Genomic DNA, 23,041 nt, shown 5'->3' on the forward strand with positions numbered 1-23,041 from the left:
AATCAACAGTGCGAGCAACGGCGTTTTTAACTCAATTTCGTGTCCCCGCGCGTCTCTCGTCCGCGACAAAACAGAAATTCGAAAGAGGAGCCACTCCTCTCGCCGAATCACCACGGGATGCGCACAAGTGACCCGCTCCACGGCTTCCTCTGAATATCCTCGTTCGTAGGCGCGCGCGATACTCGCGGTGATGCTAGTCGCACGCAATACTCGCTGACACGAGTGTGTGGATTCGACTTGACCCAGGAAATCACACTCCCAAGGTGAGTCGCCGATGACACGCAATCCGAGGAATGCACGTTGGGCGTTGACCGCGCCGCCGTTGCCTAACCCCGCGAGGGGTTTGAGATTTCACCCTCGACGCGTCTTTCCGCGAAATTTTCGATGCGTCGAAGGCGGGGATTGTAAACCGACGGTACCGATCTGATTCTACGCAGATAATTGACCGCGCCCAACAATATGCACTTGTCAATGCGGGACCGTTGATGGTTGTATATGTCGAAAATTGTGTTTGTGTTTATATGATGGACCGTCATAGACATCAATTGCTGTTTTCGCGTTAATCAAGTTGATCCTTATAATCAAAAATATAGTGTGTTATTCAGATTTTTGAATACACATCGCAGCGTGAAAGATTACTTTGGGATAATATTTTTGAATGTTTTTATGGAATACAAACAAATAACGAGAAGTGTGTTTCAGACAAAGATGTTAGTCTGGATTTTCTTATTGTTCCTGGCTTCTGGAAATGGTCAATTTACTCAGGAATCGACAGAATCCACATCTAAACTTCCATGGAATCGTTATGAGGATCAGTGGGATCAGAATACAGGTTTTGGATTCCGGAATCCTTCAGGTCAAAACGAAAATGTTATAATTAAGGAATCGTGAGTGTTATCATATTACCTGACAAAATAGATTATGGGAATGAGAAACCATCGAATGACTCAATCAATATTTTTATTATTTATTTACAGCACATACTTTGTAGTTGCATCTCGTATGGTTAGACCAGATCAAGTATATCGAGTTGCCGTGAACATTCTTCATAGCCCATTGCCTATGATGGTACGTTCGTCCATTCAACGAAATGGCATAGAAATAGCGGCCGACTATCAAGAAGTGAAAGAAGGTATACCTGAAACTTTAATGATGCGCATGCCACCTACTTCTGTGGGTGGTGATTACAAGTTGCGGGTGGAAGGAATGTACAACAGTCTGAAAGGTGGCCAAGCCTTCTTAAACGAAACCAAATTAATATTCTCACAACGCTCTATGACTATTTTTATACAATTAGACAAACCTATGTACATGCAAGGTGAAACAGTACGGTTCAGAACAATTCCAATCGATACGGAATTGAAGGCTTATAACAATCCCGTGGATGTATATATGTTAGATCCAAACAGGAGAATTATGAGGAGATGGTTAAGTAGACAGAGCAATTTGGGCACAGTATCGTTATCATATCAGCTATCAGATCAACCGGTTTTCGGGGAATGGATCGTGCAAGTAATAGCGCAGAGTCAAGTGGAGGAAAAGACATTCCTTGTAGAAGAATACTATCAAACACGATTCGAAGTTAACGTCACGATGCCAGCGTTTTTTTTTGACAACGATCCCTATATTTACGGTATAGTTCAAGCGAATTACACTTCGGGCGCACCAGTGAGAGGTAATTTGACTCTAAAAGCTAGCTTCAAACCACTGGATAGAACACGTAGTTCCTCAATGGCGATCGATCCGATTGAGAGGTACTTCAACTTCAATGAGTATTATCCGGCATGGTTTAGACCACTCAATTTATACGAGGAGAGAACACCAGTGCTAAGGTTCTTTAACGGAACGTATCACTTTCAATATCCCATGCAGGAATTATTGGGCTTCGCTCCGTCGATCGACGGAATGGAAGTTACCGTGGTTGCAACGGTAGGCGAGAGATTCCTGGACGAAGTGATCGTCGGTTACTCTACGGCGAGGGTTTTCAATTCCACCACGAAAATTCGTTTCCTTGGCGGTAGTCCGCAGGTTTTCAAGCCGGCGATGCCATTCACGTTGAATCTCGTCGCATCCTTCCACGACAATTCGCCGCTACGACCCACGCAACTTAGGGATACTATGATGGAGATCCGCGCGGACATCGAAATGCGAAGCGGCGGTCGACGTAACATCGACACACAATACCCGAAGGCGTTGCCGGAACGCGCAGACGTGTGGTCTGTGAAGATGGATCTTAGGAAGCAACTTGGGCTGGAACACGACGCCGATCGTGCTAATCAAATCCTCAACGATATCGCCTCTATGAGGATTTATGCGCACATCACCGATGGCGAGGGTTACAGGGCGCAAACCGAATTGCTGATGCTCGTTCACGAATCTCCGAATATGAAACACATCAAAATATCAACGTCCACCGAGAAGCCCAAAGTCGGTGAATACATGGTGTTCCACGTGCAGACCAACTTTTACATCGATGCCTTCAACTATCTCATCATGGCGAAAGGTACAATACTTCTGACTGGTGAGGACAACATGCAGCATAATGTAAAGACTTTTGCGATCCCTCTGAGTCCCGAGATGGCTCCGGTTGCGACGGCAGTGGTATATTATGTAGGTCGCTATGGCGAAGTCATTGCAGATTCTCTGACCTTCCCGGTAAACGGCATTTCGCGCAACAATTTCACCGTGTTCATCAACAACAAGAAGGCGAGGACGGGCGAGCGCGTCGAGGTAGCTATTTACGGTGAGCCCGGTGCCTACGTCGCTCTATCGGGTATCGATCGTTCGTTCTATACCATGCAAGCGGGCAACGAACTGTCGTACGCGAACGTGATCACAAAAATGGCTCATTTTGATGAAGATACCAATAGCACCCACACGCATACCTGGCAGTATCACGATGGCGATCCGGATGAGATGGTATACTTCCCGTCCTCCACTTTCGGTATCGACGTCAATCGTACGTTTGATTACATCGGTCTGATAGTCTTCACAGACGCCGTGATACATCGGCGATACGAACTCTGCAACCGAACCCAAGGATTCGGCGAATGTCTGTCCGGTCGATGCTACAGGCTGGAGAAGAAATGTGACGGCGTGTTCGATTGCGAGGATGGCACGGACGAGGCGCGATGCGTCGAGCGTAATGCGACCGACTTGGCACAGTTCCGCAAGTGGCGTTTCAACCGAATTCAAAGGCACTACGAGAACGTATGGCTATGGAAGGATATCAACATCGGTCCGCACGGTCGTCAAATCTTTAATCTGGATGTGCCACGAAGACCAGTACATTGGATGGTTACCGCATTCAGCATGTCACCCAGCATCGGATTTGGCATGTTACCGAAAGCGTTAGAGTACACCGGAGTTCTGCCGTTTTATATAAACGTGGAGATGCCAACTCACAGCAGACAGGGCGAGCAAATCGGTATCCGCGTGTCCGTTTTTAATTATATGCGTTATAATATCGAGGCAACAGTGGTATTGGCAGGTTCCAGAGACTACAAATTTGTCCATGTCGAAGAGAATGGTATTGTGCAGTCATACAAACCGCGGACCTCCTTCGGCGAGCACCAGTTCTTCATCTGGCTCCCCGCTCAGGACGCCAGTATCGTTTATCTACCCATCGTTCCGGTACGACTCGGCGACATCAAGGTCCACGTCTATGCAACCACTCTAATCGGCAGAGACTCGGTGACTCGCAATCTGCATGTCGAGGCAGATGGATTGCCGCAGCATCGACATCAATCGATTTTGCTGGATCTCAGCAATCGCGCCTACGTATTCCAGTACATGCACGTGAACATCACCGAAACGCCGATCATCTCGTCGTACGATGAGAACCGTTACTACGTATTCGGATCGAATAAGGCAACCATTAGCTTGGTCGGCGACGTGGTGGGACCTATCTTCCCAACGATGCCGGTGAACGCGACGAGTCTTATGAATCTACCGATGGACTGCGCCGAGCAGAACATGTTCAGCTTTGCTGCCAACATGTACACCACTCTGTATATGCGCTTGATCAACCAACGCAATCGCACGCAAGAAAAGGAGAGCTTCTATTATATGAACATTGGATATCAGCGACAGTTGTCGTTTATGAATCCCGACGGATCTTTCAGCTTCTTCCGTACTGATTGGAATCAATCAATGCCGAGTGTCTGGCTAACAGCTTTCTGCGCACGTATCTTCCAAGAGGCCAGTTTCTACGAATGGGAGAACTACCTGTACATCGATCCTGAGGTGATCGCCCAGGCGGTCTCTTGGATATTAAAGCATCAGACACCAGAAGGCGCTTTCTACGAAGTGACGTGGCTGCCAGATCGAAAGATGAACAGCTCCTTGAATTATAGAAATGACATAATCGCCAATCGGAACATCAGTCTCACTGCTCATGTGCTCATCACATTGGAAAGTGTCAAGGATCTCACGGGCGGTCTAGGTTCTCAAGTGGCCTTAAGCGCGGCCAATGCCATCAGATGGTTGGAGAGGAATCTGAAGTTATTGGAAGAACGCGGCAAGCCTTATGAGATAGCGATAGTAGCCTATGCGCTGTTGGTGGCGAAAGCCTCGACTGCCGAGCAAGCTTTCAACATCCTGGCGAGACATGCGCGGAGAGAGGGCGGTTTGACGTACTGGGGTCGAGAAAAAGTACCACCTCCTCCATATAAAATGGAGAATCAAAAGCCTTTCTTGCTGCCGCGCTTACCCTACAAATACGACTCGGAGAACATAGAGACAACAGCATATGCACTACTCGTTCACGTCGCCCGACAGGAAATCATGATAGAGCCGATAGTGATGTGGTTAAACGCGCAAAGGTTAACGGACGGAGGATGGGCCTCCACTCAGGATACTGTTTGGGCGATGAAGGCACTGATGGAATACACGGTGAGGTCAAGAATCAGGGACGTCAGTTCGCTCACGGTAACTGTAGAAGCTACCGCTTTGCCGGGGAAAGTCAAAACATTGACTGTGAACGACAAGAATTTGGCGAAGCTACAAACTATCGAAGTATGCTACATTTTGAAATCTGTATATTTTGCGAGAAATATTGAAATGACGCTTTAATCGCACAATTATCATTTTTTTAGATTCCAGAAGCATGGGGAACTGTAAAAGTTCAGGCAAAGGGTGCGGGGTATGCTATTCTGCAGATGCATGTGCAATATAATGTTGATATAAAAAAATTTCAAACACAACCACCGATTCGAGCCTTTGATCTAGTCACCAGAGCGAATTTCCATGGCAGAAATCAGTCTCACATTTCATATCTTAGTTGTCAGAGGTGAGAGCGACGTACAATTATAATAATATCTTGTCATTATCCTGATGCCTATAAAAATAACGCATTGCCTTTTCCACACAGATGGACGAATCTCGCCGAATCTGCGCGTTCCGGTATGGCTGTGTTGGATGTAGGCATACCAACAGGTTACATAATCCAACAGCAAACTTTGGACAGATATATTCGATCGAAGCAGGTGAGGAATCTTCAAAGAGCACGTTTCCAAGAGAAGAAAGTACTCTTCTACTTCGACTATCTGGATAGTGAAGAGACGTGCGTAAATTTCACGGTGGAACGTTGGTTTCCGGTTGCAAACATGTCGCGGTATCTCTCCATTCGCGTTTACGATTACTATTCGCCAGGTATTTATAAATATATAAATAAATTTTTTATGTTGCTTCTCGTTATTGCATATCATTTTAATACTACTCTCTTATTTCAGAACGTTTCAACGAATCTATATTTGATGCACTGCCTACGTATACTTTAAATATATGCGAGGTCTGTGGCAGTTCTCAGTGCCCCTACTGCCAAATTTACAATGCTGCTACGCTTTTAGCCACGCCAGCAAGTTTTCTGCTTATCGCATCGCTCGTCGTCACAATAACGAGGTACTTCCGAACGCAGCAATTTGGTGACGGTTAGCAATAACACAAAGGTAAAAGAAACATATTCAATCCTTATCCATTTTCCATTGCCATGATCTGCCTCTGCTAATGGAGCACAAATATGGAACGGTACGATAATCAAGAACAAAGTACATGTCCACGAATCTCATTTCTAAAGATCTGAAAGGCCGATTTTATATAACTTTACAAAAAATGATACACATGCGCAATCATCATTATATGAAACAAGCTGTAAATGTTAATTTCTTTTTCCGGTGAAAGTAATTGCATTTAACAATTTTTACATGCAATTCTTATATTGAAAATCTTTGTTACACAATATATGTGTAACATGGATATATTTTATAATTACAAAAAAAAATTATGATTTTTCGTATATTTATTTTCGTATATTTGTAAACAATGTTTTAGATTACATTATCAAGAAATGAGAATATTTTATTACTTGCTCAAAAGCTTGTAATAAAATATTAATTAGCTGTATAATGCGTTCTTTGTACTTCTAATTTACATAAAACGCAAAAAACGCAAAAAACTAATTCCCATCATAAGACTGTACAAAAATAATTATTTTTGAAAGTAATAACGCAATATCGCACATTTTATATGTTTATATTTTTGTATTGTTTAACGATTAGTGTTATCTATATATGCTATCCATCTTGTTTTTTTTTTTCTAAATTTTAGAATGTATAAATTTTTTTACACGTTTAGGGCATCGTACTTTTGGAGGCAAAGCATCTGAAGTACAAATCAAGTGTAATAGTTGTAGTCTTTCATCAGCTACGCTATCAATTACCAAAATAATTACGGCAAAAGTGTTCATAGTAACTAAACGAGTATACCGAAAAGAATATATTTATTTCAGACTTTTAATTCTTAATTTTTAATTTTTAAGCTAATTGCTTTTTTCAAATTTTTTTGTCAATAGTTTTCGCGATTTTAAAATCTTTTCTATTTCTTATTCTGTACTTGTGAAGTTATCATTCGCAGGTTGTGCCTTCGTAATGCTCATTGTCATTCTTGTCTTTAAAGCTAAACTCTTGTTTGATATTATTTCAATCCTCAAAGATAAAGAAAATGAACAATCAAAGAGATATACAAGACATTAAATGTGATTGGCAAAATGTGTACATAGTAGAGTAAGGAAAACAAATGGATTCCAGCGCGATTTACAAAATCGAGCGAATGCAATGATATCGCCCTGTTTATATATATATATAAACATATATATATTTGCGTGGATGAAGTGATTTTTATGCCGTCCCTCTCGATAATTAGTGCCTCAAGAGTTATATAATTACATTACGTGTATAAATATTTGTTTTCAGACAAACATCAAAGATCTATTTTAATAACATAGCACATAATAAATATGTATATTATAAGATATATGTAGTTTAGATTTTAGTTAGCATAATTAGTTACGCGCCACATTGATGCTTTAAGGGTCTGCCTTGGACTTGAAATATCATTTATCACAATTCCCACAATAAGCTTTTATCTATCTGTACGAACTATTTATTACATGCGATATTGCACGCGATAATACAGGCACTATTAATTAACGGACCTTTAAAACACATCAGTGTGCGCGTAACGCCTCGAGATACCGTCCATGAAGATAAGTCTACTTCACAAGATAAGTAAAAAAAAAAAGTTTACATACATATGTTTTTATACAAAATATTTAAATAACAATTCATTCAAATTGCGAAGAAAACCTTCGCCTGCATGATTTATTGCGCGACAGACGCTTTTTTAAATATTAACGAAATTAACACACGTTGATTATACATATATTTTTAAGTTTTATAACCTTTATACGAATAAACAATAAAAAATATATATTATTTCGTATCTGCTTCTCTAATGTGCTTTTATTCCTCCCGATTTTTAAAAATTTTATTTAAGAAAGTTAGGGATGACAATGTGGACTATTTAAGAGCAACTGACGTAATCAGTTTTGATTCCAAAGAGATTTGGATCGTTTGTTTTTCCCAAATGATTCGGTCTTTTGAAAAAAATGATTGAAAGGGGTGTGATTGTAACGCGTTTCGGGATAGAATCGACGCTAATATTTAAAAAGATACCGAGGAACGATACAAAAAGAAGAGGAGATGCAATCAAGTTCCAGCTACCTGTTTTCGAAGCAATCTTTAATATAGCAACATAGTCAGTCTTACAGTAATAAGCCAAAAATACAATCTATATATCAAGCTTGAGGGGGAGCGGACGAAGAATGTGTTCCCCTTTTCACCCTTCGTGTGTTCGATCGACGAAACTTGGTCGGGACCAAGAGACTCGCAGCGGGGAAAAAAGCGCGCGTCGTTTTCGCCCGGGCCCCTCGATAAATTTTACAATTTTACACAATTATAATGTATCACGTTCGCGAAATTGTAGGTCCTGTTCTCCAACGATGCGGTTTCGCATTAATAAGATGCACAACATATTCAACTTTCTCTCCCTTTCTTCCTCTCTACCTTTCTCTCTCTATTGCGCTAAACGGAATGGTTGCAGCCTCCAGACGAGAAACTATATTTCCAACAGTACAGAAAATTGTTATTAATGCTTTGGAAACTGATTTCCCGCCGCACACCTCTTTTTTTGCAGCAACTACGCAATTTCATTTTCGACAATGTTTTCTAATTGTATACACGATTGGCTTAGCAGATTCGTTCTGGCATAAATCGATTACATCACTTCGTGCGACAGCACAAAATCACGATTTTTAATTCTTAAAATTATCGAACGTGTTTCGGGACAATAACTTGTCGTTTTGCGCAGATTGTCCCACGGCTTAGAAAACTTCAGATTCACTCAGTTTTTAGAATTCATTGTAAAAGTGTCTTAATCAAATGATTTAAGCGTAACGCGCGTCATAAAAATATGACACGTTAAATACATAATTGTATAAAATATCTTCTAAATTCGACTGGTAAAAACATTCCCGCAATATATGATTTTAACATTCTTAATTAAAACATTTCCAAAGCTACAATACGTTTCGCAGATACGAGACGCGTTATTTATCAAAGGAAGAGTAACATACAATTTCGTCGTTTTTTTTATTCTTAGATTCGCCTTTCATAAATATTTTCGGAATGCGGCGGTTAAATATTATAATCTTATGAAAGAATGTATTTTATAAAAAATATTTGGCATTAGTGATGATCGATATAATGACTTCTCACACTCGGCTTTTTGTCAAAACTAATCGTGCAAAATATGTCTGAAATATCCCATTTCCTTTTTTCCAAGGGAGAAATCGTAAATAAGAATAACCACTAGCAGCTATACAGAAAACTCAATCAGAGAGCGCAAAATATCTCTGGAAATGCAATTTCATACGCCGCTCGTTTGTCATAAAGCACTCGGCTTTTTTTAATAAGGCTTGCTATTTATTTCTCAAGTAACATTCCCTCGCGCCAATCCCACATGTAACACACTCGCACAGATCCCGGACTCTTTTTTATTTCTGACGCGTTCGTGCTTCGGACCTAAGTTAAAAAAAAAAAAAAAAAAGAAAGAAAGAAAGAAATCAGGGCAGGAGGAAACGATCGATACAAATATATAGATATATTATAATATAATAGAGTTATTTGATGAAACATTTAAAGCCTTACAATAAAATATACAGTATGATGTGTTGGTGTCGTATTTTCGTGTGTGAGGGTGTATACCGTGTGTTCGTGTTCGTCTCGTGTGGGATTACGTGTGTATATCGTTACGTGTTTAAAAGATGTCTCAAAATATGCAGCCACATTTATCATGTTTTTTTTTTCGCAGTTACTTTTTTTTTGTCTTTTCCCTTTTTGTGTCAGATTGATACGTTTTTTTTTTTTTTCCTCGACGAGTATGATAGTTTATTATGTACTTCTGGACCGAGAGATTCGATACGGCAGTTAATTTCTTGGCGCGTCCGCGCGCCTCTCCCGCACGATCGAGGATCAGGCGCGCGGGATATCGTCGACGCATACCCTTCCCCCTCGTCCTCGCATGATTCGTCCCATCTCGCGTATGTGATTTGTATAATATAGATATCGGTATACAGAGCTAGTATCAAATCCTAACGAAATCGGCTACATCAAAATTGTTCCAACGTTTTTCCGCAGAGATATGCACACTTTGTTCTGCATCGACCAACTCCACCACCGAGCCGCGTTCCGTCGGGGACACGCCCTCGAGATCTCTTTTTCTTCTTCCTTCTACTTTACCTCCTTGAGACTCTATCTCTCTCTTTCTTCTCTCTCTCTCTCTCTCTCTCTCTCTCTCATGAGGCTCTCTCATTTATTACGAAATCTCGTTCAACAGATCGCTGTCAGTAACAGTAAGTCCTTCGCCGTTACTCGCGCAAAACAGCCAATGATACATCGTATTATGTATCACGGCGGTTGAAAAACTATAACTTCGAAGGTTAAGGAAAAATCGCAATAGAGGACCGCAATGCGGATTTTAACGTAACATGTTGGACCGCAGTCACGCGTTTGGCGTCTAAGTGACACAATTGTATTTCACGCGAGTATGCGATAATGAAAAAATGAGGCCTGTACGCGTATTTCAGACTGTCGTTTCTTCTCGTAGAAAAAAAAGAAGCGATATATTCTATAATGCTAATTCATTAAATTACTCTTCATGTACATATGTTGATGCAACGTTATTAAATATGTTTATAAAATTTCATTTAAACGATAAAATATTATTCGGAGTCTTTAAAATACATTATCGATTCGAATATCTGAATAAAAACGACGAGACATGCGTATTGTACGAGCATGTACGTTCGGTGTTCCTCCTTTCGTTAAAACTGATTCGAAAGTTTCACGTAGAAATAATAATACGCCAAGATAATTCTCTTCGCTAAGATAATTCTCAAAGCACTTTTGTGCCAAGTAATGTCTCTATATTAGGCTTTTACAATTTCAAGCCATGATTAGTCAGTCTAATTACATTTTCGCTTAATTAATTCATGTTATACATCAGTTAATTCTTATATTCAGATTAAATATTATAAACCTGATCGTTATCCAAACTTTTTAGCGCATGATAAACATCAACGAATGCATTTCTTCTAAAATTGTATAATTAAATAGTGCATTTTTTTCTTGAATTTTGCATTATGTTGAATTTTCAAAACTTAATTAAAATATCTCGAAAGCATCTCGTTGACATATCGTTGCAGAGATCAGTACATATCGTTATTATTACACAATGGTTTGAAGAAAGAGATTAAAATCCCGATTATAGAAAAATACAGACTGCAATAGATTTTCAGGCAGTTACATTTAGACACTTGTAATCTTTTTTTTAACTTTTCAATTTTTGCATAGGAAAATCTACAATTAATTCTGAAATCTACAATTAATTTTACATAAAAATTACGAAGTATGAAAGAGTATGAAAAAAGAGTGTCTAAATCCCAGCGAAATGCTCCACATATATGTAATGCTAAATATTATTCTTGACTTTCATGACTATCGTTAAAATTTAAAAGGATATTCCATCGTGACAAAAGCATCACGATGAACAATAAGGTGACATAAAAACATCTTTAATACATAAAATTTACATACGAAAGTAATGCAGCCCCGCGGCGTTCAGTGTTTAACTTCACAGAAATTCTAGCGCAATATGTTATTTATCCCATTAAATTACAAATAGAGGTAATATTATATTAATGTAAGAGATTGTGTTAGTATATATCGTAATAGCAGCGATAGTATTCGATACAAATAGACAGAGCCAAGTAGATAGTTGTTGGACAACGTATAGTTCTTAAACTGCCTACATGTCTATTATGTCGTCTCTATGAGGTCTATTGTTCCATAAGTACGGAAAACTTAGATCAATTTTCCAAAATGATGATGATAACGATATAAAGAACCAAGCTGCGTAATGACTATCTGATATCCAACAATTGTTTACTTAACTCCTCGCAAAATTAACCATTTGGTCGGTGTGAAAAAATAAACATAACGTTCTTAGATTCTGTAAACTACTGTGGACCGCATCAAGATTGTTATTTCTATTTGGTTGATTCTCTCGTCCTTATGCAATATGCTGGTTGATTCGCCTTCACTCGTTACTCGCACGATCTTATAATCTCGGCGCATATATGAGTATAATAGATACATGCAGATGATAAACGATAAAGGGAGGAGTATCCGTTTTGATATTAAAAGGAAAGCAGTGTATAGCTTACAGTGCAAGCAATCAATTACTCGTTAAATTTCAGATTTTGAATTTCATGTTCTGCATAGGTAACAGATCCAAGAATTATCTTTCCTCCCCATTATACTATTAAGTCATACGATATGAATTACAGTTTCTCTCGTTATAAATCATCTGCATATAAATTCTACGCGATATTATTCATGGATTACTCAAGTCAAATTCGACTTCTCTCGGACAATAGCGATGGATCTTTCCTAGGAATTCTTGATGTTTATGGGTATCTTTCTTATAGTTTTATATTACCGCTAATTCAGCTAGATTCCTTTTCTTTCGAATCTGAAACAAAGAAGTACATGCAAGTTCTTTGATTCTCGAGCGATTCTGCGAAGTAATATGACTAATGCGTAATGAGTAATGATATTACTACGATAACGTTTATAAATTTGTCACATTCTATTTTCTTACCGCTATCAGATTTGTCTTCTGAGGTACCGTTTGTCAACTCGGGCTCCTTTTTCTTTTCCCCTTCCTCCGACTCTACGCTAGACGCCTTTTTCTCCTCCTGATTCGCGGCCTTCTTGTCTTTCGCTTTGCCCTTAGCCGGCGTAGCTGGTTTGGGCTTCGGCTCCAGACTTGGATCCAACACGATCTTACCGATATTCTTGCGATCGTGCATTTTTTGCATGGCCTCAGGCACATCCTCCAGCGCCCATGTTGAATCCACCACTGGTTTGATCTTGCCCTCGCTCCACAACGTGTACACTTGATTCACCGCCCGTCGGACAAACGCGTGGCTACCATGTTGGTACATCAAATGGCGTAGATTCAATCCGGACAATGTCTTGTTTTCGTCGAACAACTTTATAGGTGAGACCTTATCAACTTGCCACCACTAAACAACAAAAATGATAAAATATGCGTGGAAATGACAGAAATATAATCCTAAGGAAAAAATTATTCTGAGAAAGTCTCTTCGAAGAATAGAATGATCGGAGAAAAAGCATAAAAATTTTAAAATCATAAAGAAAACATTGAAAGATACATAGTTACTTTTATTGGGATATAAATTTCGTTCAAAGAAATAAGGACGTACGAATTAAAAATTGAATTAATCCATAATGCTGAGTATTACGTACTGATCGTGCCGCGGAGAAGAAGCTTTTAGTTTCTCCAGTGACGACGTTGCTGGATCCATAAAGGATGTACTTGCCCATTGGCTTCAAGAGGGCGTAGCCCTTGTTACATTCTTCGCCACATAGACAATCTAGAACGATGTCCACGCCTTCCGGAGAAATTCTAAATAACACACATATGAAAAATACACACTCTATCTTCTCTTTCTAGACCTCGATATTAATTATATCCTCGACGAGAAGGAAACGAAAGTTATTAATTATGTCTACGTACTTTCTGACTTCATTGCTATAGTCTGCTCCGCGTTCCAGAAGATAGTCGATGGTTCCGGCGTTTTTGAGAGCCTCATGCTTGGATTTGCTGCAGACGCCGAAGATGGTTACGTCTTTCACGGTTTTCGCGAGCTGAACTACCGCCTGACCCTGAATTGAAAATGGTGTGAATTAACTTCAATCGAAATTAATTTGAGCAAAAGTCAGTCGAAGTTGTATAGAAGGAACACACACATATTTTTATTAATATTTTTTTTCCTTCTCGATAAACTCTGCGGCGGAGAACGTATATTTTATCGCTACCTTCTTCCCTTTTCGCAGCGTATGCTATTTTTTTGCCGAGAAAATCCAGTTACGCGCCGAATTGGACAGGCGCACTCGTAGCGCTACGTCTTGAGAGAGGATGAGACGGGATTAAGAGAGGAGAAAAAAGGACGGTGCCGCTCGAGATTTTCAACAGAAGCGGCATACATTATTTCCGAGAATCACGCTCGTTGCTTTCCATTTCTCTCCGCCCCTTGTCGAGAATTCGATACCCGGCGACCGGGCCGATGCCAAGCTGGAGCGTTCCGGGCTCGAGAAGAAGAGTACGAATGAGAAAAAAAAAGTGAGTAAAAAGAAGAAGTAAGAGAGAAAGAAAGAGACAAAGTAGAATAGACGATCCAGAATTCTTAAATAATCGCGAAAAGAATATTTCGATCGTTCAGTGATGATATTTTTTTCAAAGATCCCCGTTCATTTCATGTTTGCTAATTTAAAAATAAATTATACAACATAAAAATGCATAGGGGATGTTGCACGTTTCGCAGATCTTCGCGAAATGCTTTATAACATTTTCATCGGAGATGTTGGAGGACAAAAACCTTCTTTCCACGCGTAGAGACAATGGCTTAATTAATATTAACCGATCCGCGAATTCAAAGAACAATGTCCGTCCATCGTTCCTTATTTCTTCCCCCCTTTCGTCCCTTCCAAGAAGGAGTCCCTGTCAAGGAGGATAAGAGCCGCGTGTACGTAGGAGTGATAATTCATGCTCAACGACAACAATGGGTGATGCACGACCGAGAAAAACGCGGCCGCGCGCGAAAAGTGAGCACTTCCTGCGCCGCGATTTCCCGCGCATTAGCCGCGGGAAAAACTGGTCACGTACGGCGAAAAAGCTCTGGGAGAGACACACTCGACTCGTGAAAAATACCGCTTTCTGATCACGTCGAGAGGAAAGACTTTCCCTCTCTCGGCCGGAGTCCCTCGGACGGAGATCGCGTCATATCTCTTGACTCGATCGTCCTCTCTCTATGAACAACGTCTGAGTATCATCCCGAGGTATTCGAAAGAGCTTTTATGTATCCCCTGACGGGTGAGACGAACGCGAGCATGCCGCTACAGAAATGTCAGCAAAAACGTTTGCCGTTCGCGCTCGTTTCATAAGAATGCTCGATGATCGCCGCTCGACGGCTATTTATAGCACAAGCGTATTACGGTCGGATTGATTTCAGGAACGGCCTTAATTATCATTTGATTGATTCCTCTTCAACTGCTGGAACTGGATGGGAAAAAAACCGTCAAACCATTTTCATATATAATAACGTTTCAAAATTGTAGCTGCGCCCGCTTGAGCGACGTCCGAGACTTGATATCCTCTCGGCTGTATTTCTTGCGCTTTTTCTACACCTCGAGAACTCTTTCCTTTTTACAAACGGTGCGGTAAAGCGGTGATTAAAAAGAACAAAACAAAGAGATTTGCCTCGGCTCTAAATTCAAAATACTCTTGGTGCCTTATGTGTGTATTACTCATGTTAAAATAAGAAAAAGTAAATGCTGCAAGGAATTTGGTAAATACCTAATTGATAATTATTTAACTTGCCATCCTAGCGCATCCTAGCGATCTAAACGGATTTATATGATACATCGACATAAAAAGAACATATATATATCTCTCTAAATACACTCTTCTCATTTTTTTAAAGAACTTTTTTAGCGGAGCACTCGGTGCGGAGAGACCCGGTCGGCTGCGGAAGTCGGCTGTAATTAAGCCCTTCTATAAAACATCGTTAACCGCAAGGGAGGGGAAGGGAGAGAGGGGGGGGGAAAAGAAGAGCAGGACGTTGTACCGATCGGATTGTCGCCGGGCGTACACGTGGCACGCCGTGACGAAGCGATGTGAAAGCAGCTTAATGCCGCGCCACGTGGTAGTAGCATGCCGGTGATGGTGATGGTAGCGGCGGCGACGGTGGTGGTATGGTCTCAGACGGGTGCGGTCCATGACGGTGGTCGATGAGAGAGCGAAAGGTTGCCTGGCAACCCTCACACCCACGGTACGATTCGCGCACCGGCATCCCTCGGTAGATTCGCCTTTCTCGTCTCAACTGTCGGGGAGGAGAGGTTACAGGGAAGGGAAATCGGCTGGCGGGGGTGGCTTGCCGTTGGCTTCGGGTGTAACCTGTTGAGCCGTATTGATCCCGACGGTTCTACCTTCTTCTTCTTGTCTTCTTCTTCCGCTTCTCTCCTTCTCTCCGTTCGACGAGACGAAAAGGAAAGAGAGAGAGAGAGAGAGAGAGAGAGAGAGAGAGAGAGAGAGAGAGAGAGAGAGAGAGAGAGAGAAACCACCCCGCGTGGCCAAGAATCCGGAATACCCCTTGGTACTTTAACCTTTTCAATTCTCTTCGCTACTCCGTTGTCGTCATCGTGAGAGCAACCATCGTTCGTTGCTCTCTCATGAAATTTCGCATCCCCGTGCGATATTTAAGCCGTGGGCGTAGGATTCAGACCGATCTCCGCGGGTGAAGTAAACGAATCTCGGCAAATTTTATTTCGAGATCTCGCGAGGAAGACGATTTTATTTCAGTAATCACACGGCAGAGGAAGGAACGCACAAATATTTATCGTATAAAGTCTTACTTAGATACTACTCTTCGACAATCCTTTACGGTAAATTGACGTCCGCGCGTCGTCAGGAATCAAACTCCCGTTATTCTCGTGTGCTAAAACGTAGCGTAACGAATTTAAGGAAAAAACACTACGAGGAACGTCGCACACACCGGCATGCCCGTTTCTCGTAAAACGGCCCAAGGCAATGTATAAGCAATAATGTTAACGACGCTCTCCTCTCTAGCTATTTAGATGCCGCGGTTTGGTCGTAACGTCGCTACTTATCGGATTTGTTCTGTTCCGAGTAACGTATACACGTCACGAAGACGCCCGACCGTTCGCGTTTACGAGCGCAACATCTTTGCGCAAGACATTAACTCGCTTATACACGTGATACCACGATAAAGCTGTCTAAACTCCGCGAAAGCGCCCTTTTCGCAGCGCCGCGTTATTGTCGGCGCGAAACATTTTTGCGCGCTAAAAGGCGCCCGTCTACATCCTGTCGCTTTAACGATGAACCCGCCGCAGAATTCAAAATCATTATCGTGCCGAGCGTTGTGCCATGAAACTTAATACAATCACATGCACAATAGAATATTAATTGATATACGTGAGGATAATAACATCGTGCGTTCAACATCTGGTAAAGGAACGGCTTTTACATATACGCGTACGTTGTTAAAACGCCCGAGCCATCATGCACGATTGAACGTGATAATTATAAAATCCTTTAGCGTATATCGAGACAAGCTGGAATCATTTATGATAATGATTGCAGCTGTGGAGAGAATACGACTAAAAAATCGAATACATTGCGTACAATCCAGCGTATAATGACACTATCTTTAATATTGAAAGATACAACATCCCCCTTCTCGCATTATTTACAACGAAGGAGGAAGAGAAGCGAATAAAAAAAAAAGAGACACCGCATCGCGTATAATCGAACATAAAAATTACGATACATTCGTAAGCGTATCGTTGTCTTCAGACGAGTCGCGATAAAGAAAAATACGCGAGCGAGGGCACGGGAGTGTAATTAAAAAGTCCAATTCATCATCTCTCTTCCTCCCAGCATCTTTCGCGAGAGCGCGATACTCCGACGCTACTCCGACGAAAATACTAATGTAAAAGGAGGATCCTCCTCTGTCGACTCACCACACCGCCGCCGGCGCTGTGGAGCAGCAGGCTCTTGCCGGGTGTGAGATGGGCCAGCTCGAAAAGCAGGATGTAAGCCACGGTGTAGTTCATGGTGATGGCGGCCGCGTCGAGGTAGCTCATCCCGGGCGGTAGCGCGAAAACGGACGTCGCCGGCACGGCGACCAGCTCCGCCCACGCTTTGTGATCGGGAAGGGCGACCACTCTATCGCCTACCTGTTAAAAGAGAAAAAGAAAAGGATCATCCCTCTATCGTGCGTATCCAAACACAGAGGTACATTTGTATCGCAACTATCTAGATCATTATCTAATGCTTCTCCCGAGATAGACCGAGATTGACATCATCGGTGGAGAAAATATTTTCTCCGTGATAAGTATATATGCGATATTTTCAGAACTATATCGTAAAACGCCTCGTGTATTTACCGGATCGTCGTTAAATAAGGAGTTCAGCGATATTACACTTCGCACACTTTTCAAAGTCATCTTATTGAATTAGACCTAACGTATCCGTGTTGGCAAGACGGGATGAGACAGGGACAAGTCACTTCCGATCCGCGTGCTCGAAAGGCGATGTTTCTCTCCCATCTATTTTTCTCTATGGCAAGGCGGCTCGTTCTACACGTGCTGGCCGGATACCCTGACCCCTAAACGCTTCGAGAAGCTCGCTCGGCTCCTTCTGACCCCGTAAAGACTTTCGCGAGTTGCGAAAATAGACCACCCTGAGCGCGCAGGTTTCTCCATACGGCGGCGCCAGCCGGCGAAAAACGCGTCGCAAAGAAATTCCACGGGCTTAAAGCCAGCTCGAGTCCTCTCGTAACGCGAGCGCGTTAAATATGATAACGAGAGTACGCCGCCTTGGGTGATATTCGACGTTATTTACGAAGCGGCCATTAATACAGCCTCGATGGCGCTCCATCATGTCGGGGATATTCTGCATTCTTTTTTTTTTTCCTCTCCCGAGACGTAAAGACGTTTAATAAGTGAAATGACCGCGAGGGGAAAGTAGCCTCTCATTTTATTTACGGCACCGCGGTCCGGTCCGGTTTCGAGTGCTTTCAAAATAATTCAGCGGATCGAGCCCGAACGTGACGTCAAAGCTGAAAATCGATACAGGACTATTTTGACACGCAAAAGGCGGCCCCCATCGTGCGACTGAATCGAATTAGCGCTTTAGTTAGCGCTCGAGTTCACCAGACAGTACCTTCGCAGATCCCCATCGAATCCACGGAGGAAAATTTTACTTCGCCGATATAAAGGAGGGAGAGATTGCATCTCGTAATTTAGTTACTTCCGTTACTTCCGAGGCGAACTGCGAGGCGAAGTTTCCGACGTAAGCAAATCTACATTTCCGCTCGCGTGCATTTCGATATTACCAATAACATTCGACGCTATTTACGGCCCGGCCATTAATCTTTCTCGAAACGAAGGGAACAGAGGAAGTGACAGTTCGCGATGCAGCGGCGACTCCTTCGTAATCACGTTTCTATTTTTACCTAATAATGAAATTCCAAATACACATAGAACTTAAAAGAGCAAACTTGTTTACAATTTAAGTTTGCGCACTCGTAATCAGATTCATTAAAAGTTTCGTGCTTATGTACTCACTTTGAAATTCTCAACTCCCTCGCCGACCTGCTCGATGTCGCCCGCGCACTCCGAGCCCATGATGAACGGGGTCTTCGGAGGCGAGTCGATCGCGCCCTGCCTGGCCATCAAATCCTGGAAGTTCAATCCGCTGGAGAAAAAAACAAAAGGTATTCCGTTAGTAACCGCTGTGATTGGCGTACGCGCGCGCAGCGCGAGCGCAATTTATTCGACGAAAAGATCTTATTTCGAGCCGCGAAATACATTACACTCGGAGACAAATCATCAAAAATTATTATTATTATTTTGACTCGGTACACGCGCGTTATTCGCTACCATTAGCCATCGGTAATGGCATCATTAAAGTGACGTAGCGAATAGTGCTATTCTATGGGAAAATTATTATCCTGATGTCGCAGTTAAGGATTCTGTTCTGATCTCAGTCCCACGAACGTAGGTATGCTCGTTTCCAGCGAATAGTCCCGAGAGGATTTGATCGTAAAATCCTACTCGTTTATATCGTGCGCGCGCGCGCGCGCGTGCTCGCGCTTGAGGCATCGGGAGGGCTGAAATAGAAACCGTTTCACATGGCAACGCGAAGAGCCTCGCTCGCGACTCGCGTAAAGTACACGTGTAGTTTACCTTTGCCGGGGTCCCTACGACCCCGACTGACAAGGGAGGGTAGGACAAGGGACGAAGGCGCCGCGACGCCTAGACGATGCCTGGCGTCGCACGCGATGCGATCGCGACGGCGTCGCGGCGACGTTACTCATCGGCATCGGGAAATATTTACCGTCGGCAAGCCCGACGAAAAGTTCGACGGCATTTCGGCGGAAATCGCCGATAAATTTCGCCGAAACGGCATATAAACGGTAATTTGCGTGTCGGCGTATCATTTCGCGGTTTTGTAGAGGCAATGCAAATACAATGTAAATCAATTACGGGAACGGTAATGACAAAAATTGTCGATAAGTTTAGAAAAACGCAAGTTGAAACGAAATAAAATGTAAAAAAAGAAACCCTAATAAATTTCAATCACGTAGACTATGATGGAGCAGTTTTACATCACTTATTTCGCTCGACAGCTTTATTTATTTTTCGAGTACAATTGTCGATGTCTCAATGCTTGAGAGTGTACTCTGTTTCCGATGGGCTGTCACAGTTCGGTTGCACTGATAGGTGCGCATGGCGCCTTCTTGTAAAGATATATATACTGTAAATTGTTATCAATTTACGCGATACACCACGTAATTTCCTGGTGCACCGAGCGCACCGCGTGATGAATCACCGTGTACTCGATGAAATCTCGCTCAAGGTTGGCGAACGTATCAGAAATGCCCACGCGGACGCTTATCACGACGCACATATCGGTTTTTTTCTATCTCGCTATACGCTTTTTCCTCTCACGTGTATATATTACGTTACATCTAAAAAATAAATAAATAAACAAAGCGCAAACGGAAAGAAATCGCGATATTTCTGTTGACAGGCGGAGAGGCCGAATCATTTGCGACGTGCGTGGTATAGTTTCGATTGCCGGAGTTTACCGCACTATAGATATGTCGCAGTTGGTGCCTGTGCTATATGATAGGCACGCGTCTCACCGATAACGCAAACGAAGGAAGTTTGCGGTCGGGAAACGATACACCCCGCGGAAAGCGAGAGAATTCCATCACGATTTACGCGACGACGACGACGACGACGACGACGACGACGACGACGATCGCTCGCGTTATCGCATACCCGCGAACAATCGAATTTCACGGGGTCCCGGCGACGCGGGAATTAAATCGTTATTTCGTTATGAAATGATTTAATCGCTACGAATGACGGACGAAAACGCTGAAGGCAAAGTAACGAGTTTAGACGAGGTTTACACCTAATGTATCGATACGTAATAAATCGCCGGACTCGAAAAGCGCGCATTATCCGCTTTGTCCAGTAACGTGATGAGCAACGAGCAGAACAGAGGACGGAGGATGAAGAGGGAGAAGGGGGGAGAGAGGGGAGGGCGTAAAATACGTGGGAATACACGTGACTTATGCATCATTTGCCGGGATAACCGTGAACGGCCGTCCCGCGCTTCCCCATGCCGAAGGACGAATTGAAGCGAAACGAGTCGAAGTACAGAACAATGATTCTATTCCGCGGTTTATTGACAGATATAGGCGTCGTGCCGCGCACGCCAATGCCGAGACGCGTTGGATTAAAGCCGATTCTATTAAATCCCGTCCGCCGACGTGGCATATTCGCATGCCTGTTCGCAGCGGGCTTATCCTCTGCGCGCTCGCGGTCGCAGGGCGTGGCAGAAAAAAATCCGCCGCGTTTCTAAAATTAGCGGTTTTAAATGGCCATAAGAACTATCCGGGGTCGCGCGGGGCCTCCGCGCGCCGGAACGAAGAGGGTCGTCGCGATTAATGTACCGAGTCTCTGCAGTAAAACGCAGGATATAAAGTTACGCGGAACTCCTCCTCGGCACTTGCGTCTCGACATACGGCTTCGATCCGCGTGGTCCAATGTCTGGTTGTAATGTGCAGATTGCAACAATCGCATGCATAATTATTCAGATCGAGAGGCTTGATGAAATTTAAGGGAAAAGAAAAAAAATGAGAAGTTACAGAAAATCCCGGGTGGAAGAAATAGTTTTGTTGAAATATCTAAAAATTTTATCGGAGAAAGATTTAAAAATAATTTTATAATTTTGTTGATTATAGCCAATAATATATAATATACAACGAAAATTCTTCTTTCCATCATGGACAAAATTATACTGAGACAAAAAAGAAAAATTCTGTATTGTCCGAATATTAAAGTTGTTCATTGTATGTAGAACGACATAATTCTACAAAAATATCGCAAAACAAATTGTTAAAACATCAAAAGTTTTTGCAATATCATCATCGCTTAAGCATCCATAATTATTATTATGGTCCAATGAAATTATATTCAGATCCCATACATTAGCCAAATTTTTTAGATACTTCAGCAAAATCGTTCTCTCCATGGCGTTTTACCGAAGTGTACGTATGTAAAATATGCGACGGTATGTCGCGTGTATCGATCTCCTCATCTCTCTACCCCGAGCTTCCATGTAGAATTTTTCTTGCTGGAACACACCGCGATATTTCGCGCGGCACATAATAAACTCGTCAAACGCTCGATGAGCCGAGCTTTTAACCGGTGACCGCGACCACCCATCGTTCTATCAGTCGCTAATACCATTGAGCGCAAATACGACAGTTAAATGTAATAAAGCGCGAACGCAACTGCGGACGAAAACAAATTCCATTCCACGAAGATAAAACAGTGGTGGCGGCGGCGACGGCAGCGGTGGCGATGGCGATGGCGATGGCGAAGCGATGGCGAGGCGGCGGCGGCGGCGGCGGCGGCGGGTCCGCAGCCTGATGTAGCGTAATGAAATTCTGGTCGCGACGCGTCGAGCTGTCGTCGCAGTTAACCGTGTGGATAACGCCCGTGATTTAGAGCCGATCGCGGCAACGCTTTCATTCACCTTGTAAGACACCATATTACCGTCCATTACTTTCACAATTTGTCGTAGGGTCGTTTCCGCTCCTTCCGGCGCGTTGGTGTCCGGGAGAGCCGCATAAGCGAGATCGCGCGTCGCAGGAGAAAAACGGTCCGTTCCGGCCAGCAGAAATTCTGCGTATCGCCATTAACACTTTCGGAGTAACCAGCGTGCTAATAATATCCGACCACACGGATAATTAGCACGAATAATGTAACGAGCGTAATTAAGGAAAGTGAGCGATTATACATTAATAAAACGAATAATACAGACAGACTGCTATTAATCGATTGAAAATTTGCTAAATTTAATTCTACAATAATTGACTCGGAGATATCGTGGGCAAAAAAACCAATCGGATATTATTTCGTAATATCGAGGCGATGCGATAAGTCAGTTTTAT

At 42.6% G+C, this 23,041-nt stretch overlaps 2 protein-coding genes across 2 annotated transcripts in view; one reads left to right on the forward strand and one right to left on the reverse strand.

The window, feature by feature from the left end:
* Window positions 1-9,460, forward strand: Mcr (macroglobulin complement-related). The gene is made up of 6 exons (XM_025220134.2): window positions 1-263; window positions 703-887; window positions 978-5,016; window positions 5,097-5,290; window positions 5,372-5,652; window positions 5,733-9,460. The coding sequence occupies exons 2-6, from the start codon at window positions 709-711 to the stop codon at window positions 5,933-5,935; spliced, it is 4,896 nt and encodes a 1,631-aa protein (XP_025075919.2). The 5' UTR covers window positions 1-263; window positions 703-708; the 3' UTR covers window positions 5,936-9,460.
* The window catches only part of LOC105434292 (putative NADPH-dependent quinone oxidoreductase VAT1L), a 23,431-nt gene continuing 8,451 nt past the window's right edge, over window positions 8,062-23,041 (reverse strand). Inside the window, exons 2-7 of the mRNA XM_011649968.2 lie at window positions 19,134-19,263; window positions 17,526-17,741; window positions 13,501-13,649; window positions 13,230-13,389; window positions 12,559-12,985; window positions 8,062-12,429 (exon numbers count right to left, since the gene is read on the reverse strand). Of these exons, the coding sequence (XP_011648270.1) occupies window positions 12,404-12,429; window positions 12,559-12,985; window positions 13,230-13,389; window positions 13,501-13,649; window positions 17,526-17,741; window positions 19,134-19,263 (1,108 nt within the window). The 3' untranslated portion in view covers window positions 8,062-12,403. The remainder of the gene's footprint in view (window positions 12,430-12,558; window positions 12,986-13,229; window positions 13,390-13,500; window positions 13,650-17,525; window positions 17,742-19,133; window positions 19,264-23,041) is intronic.

The sequence above is a fragment of the Pogonomyrmex barbatus genome, unplaced genomic scaffold (assembly GCF_055798465.1).
Source record: "Pogonomyrmex barbatus isolate J1 unplaced genomic scaffold, ASM5579846v1 scaffold1, whole genome shotgun sequence".
NCBI classification, from domain to species: Eukaryota; Metazoa; Arthropoda; class Insecta; order Hymenoptera; family Formicidae; genus Pogonomyrmex; species Pogonomyrmex barbatus.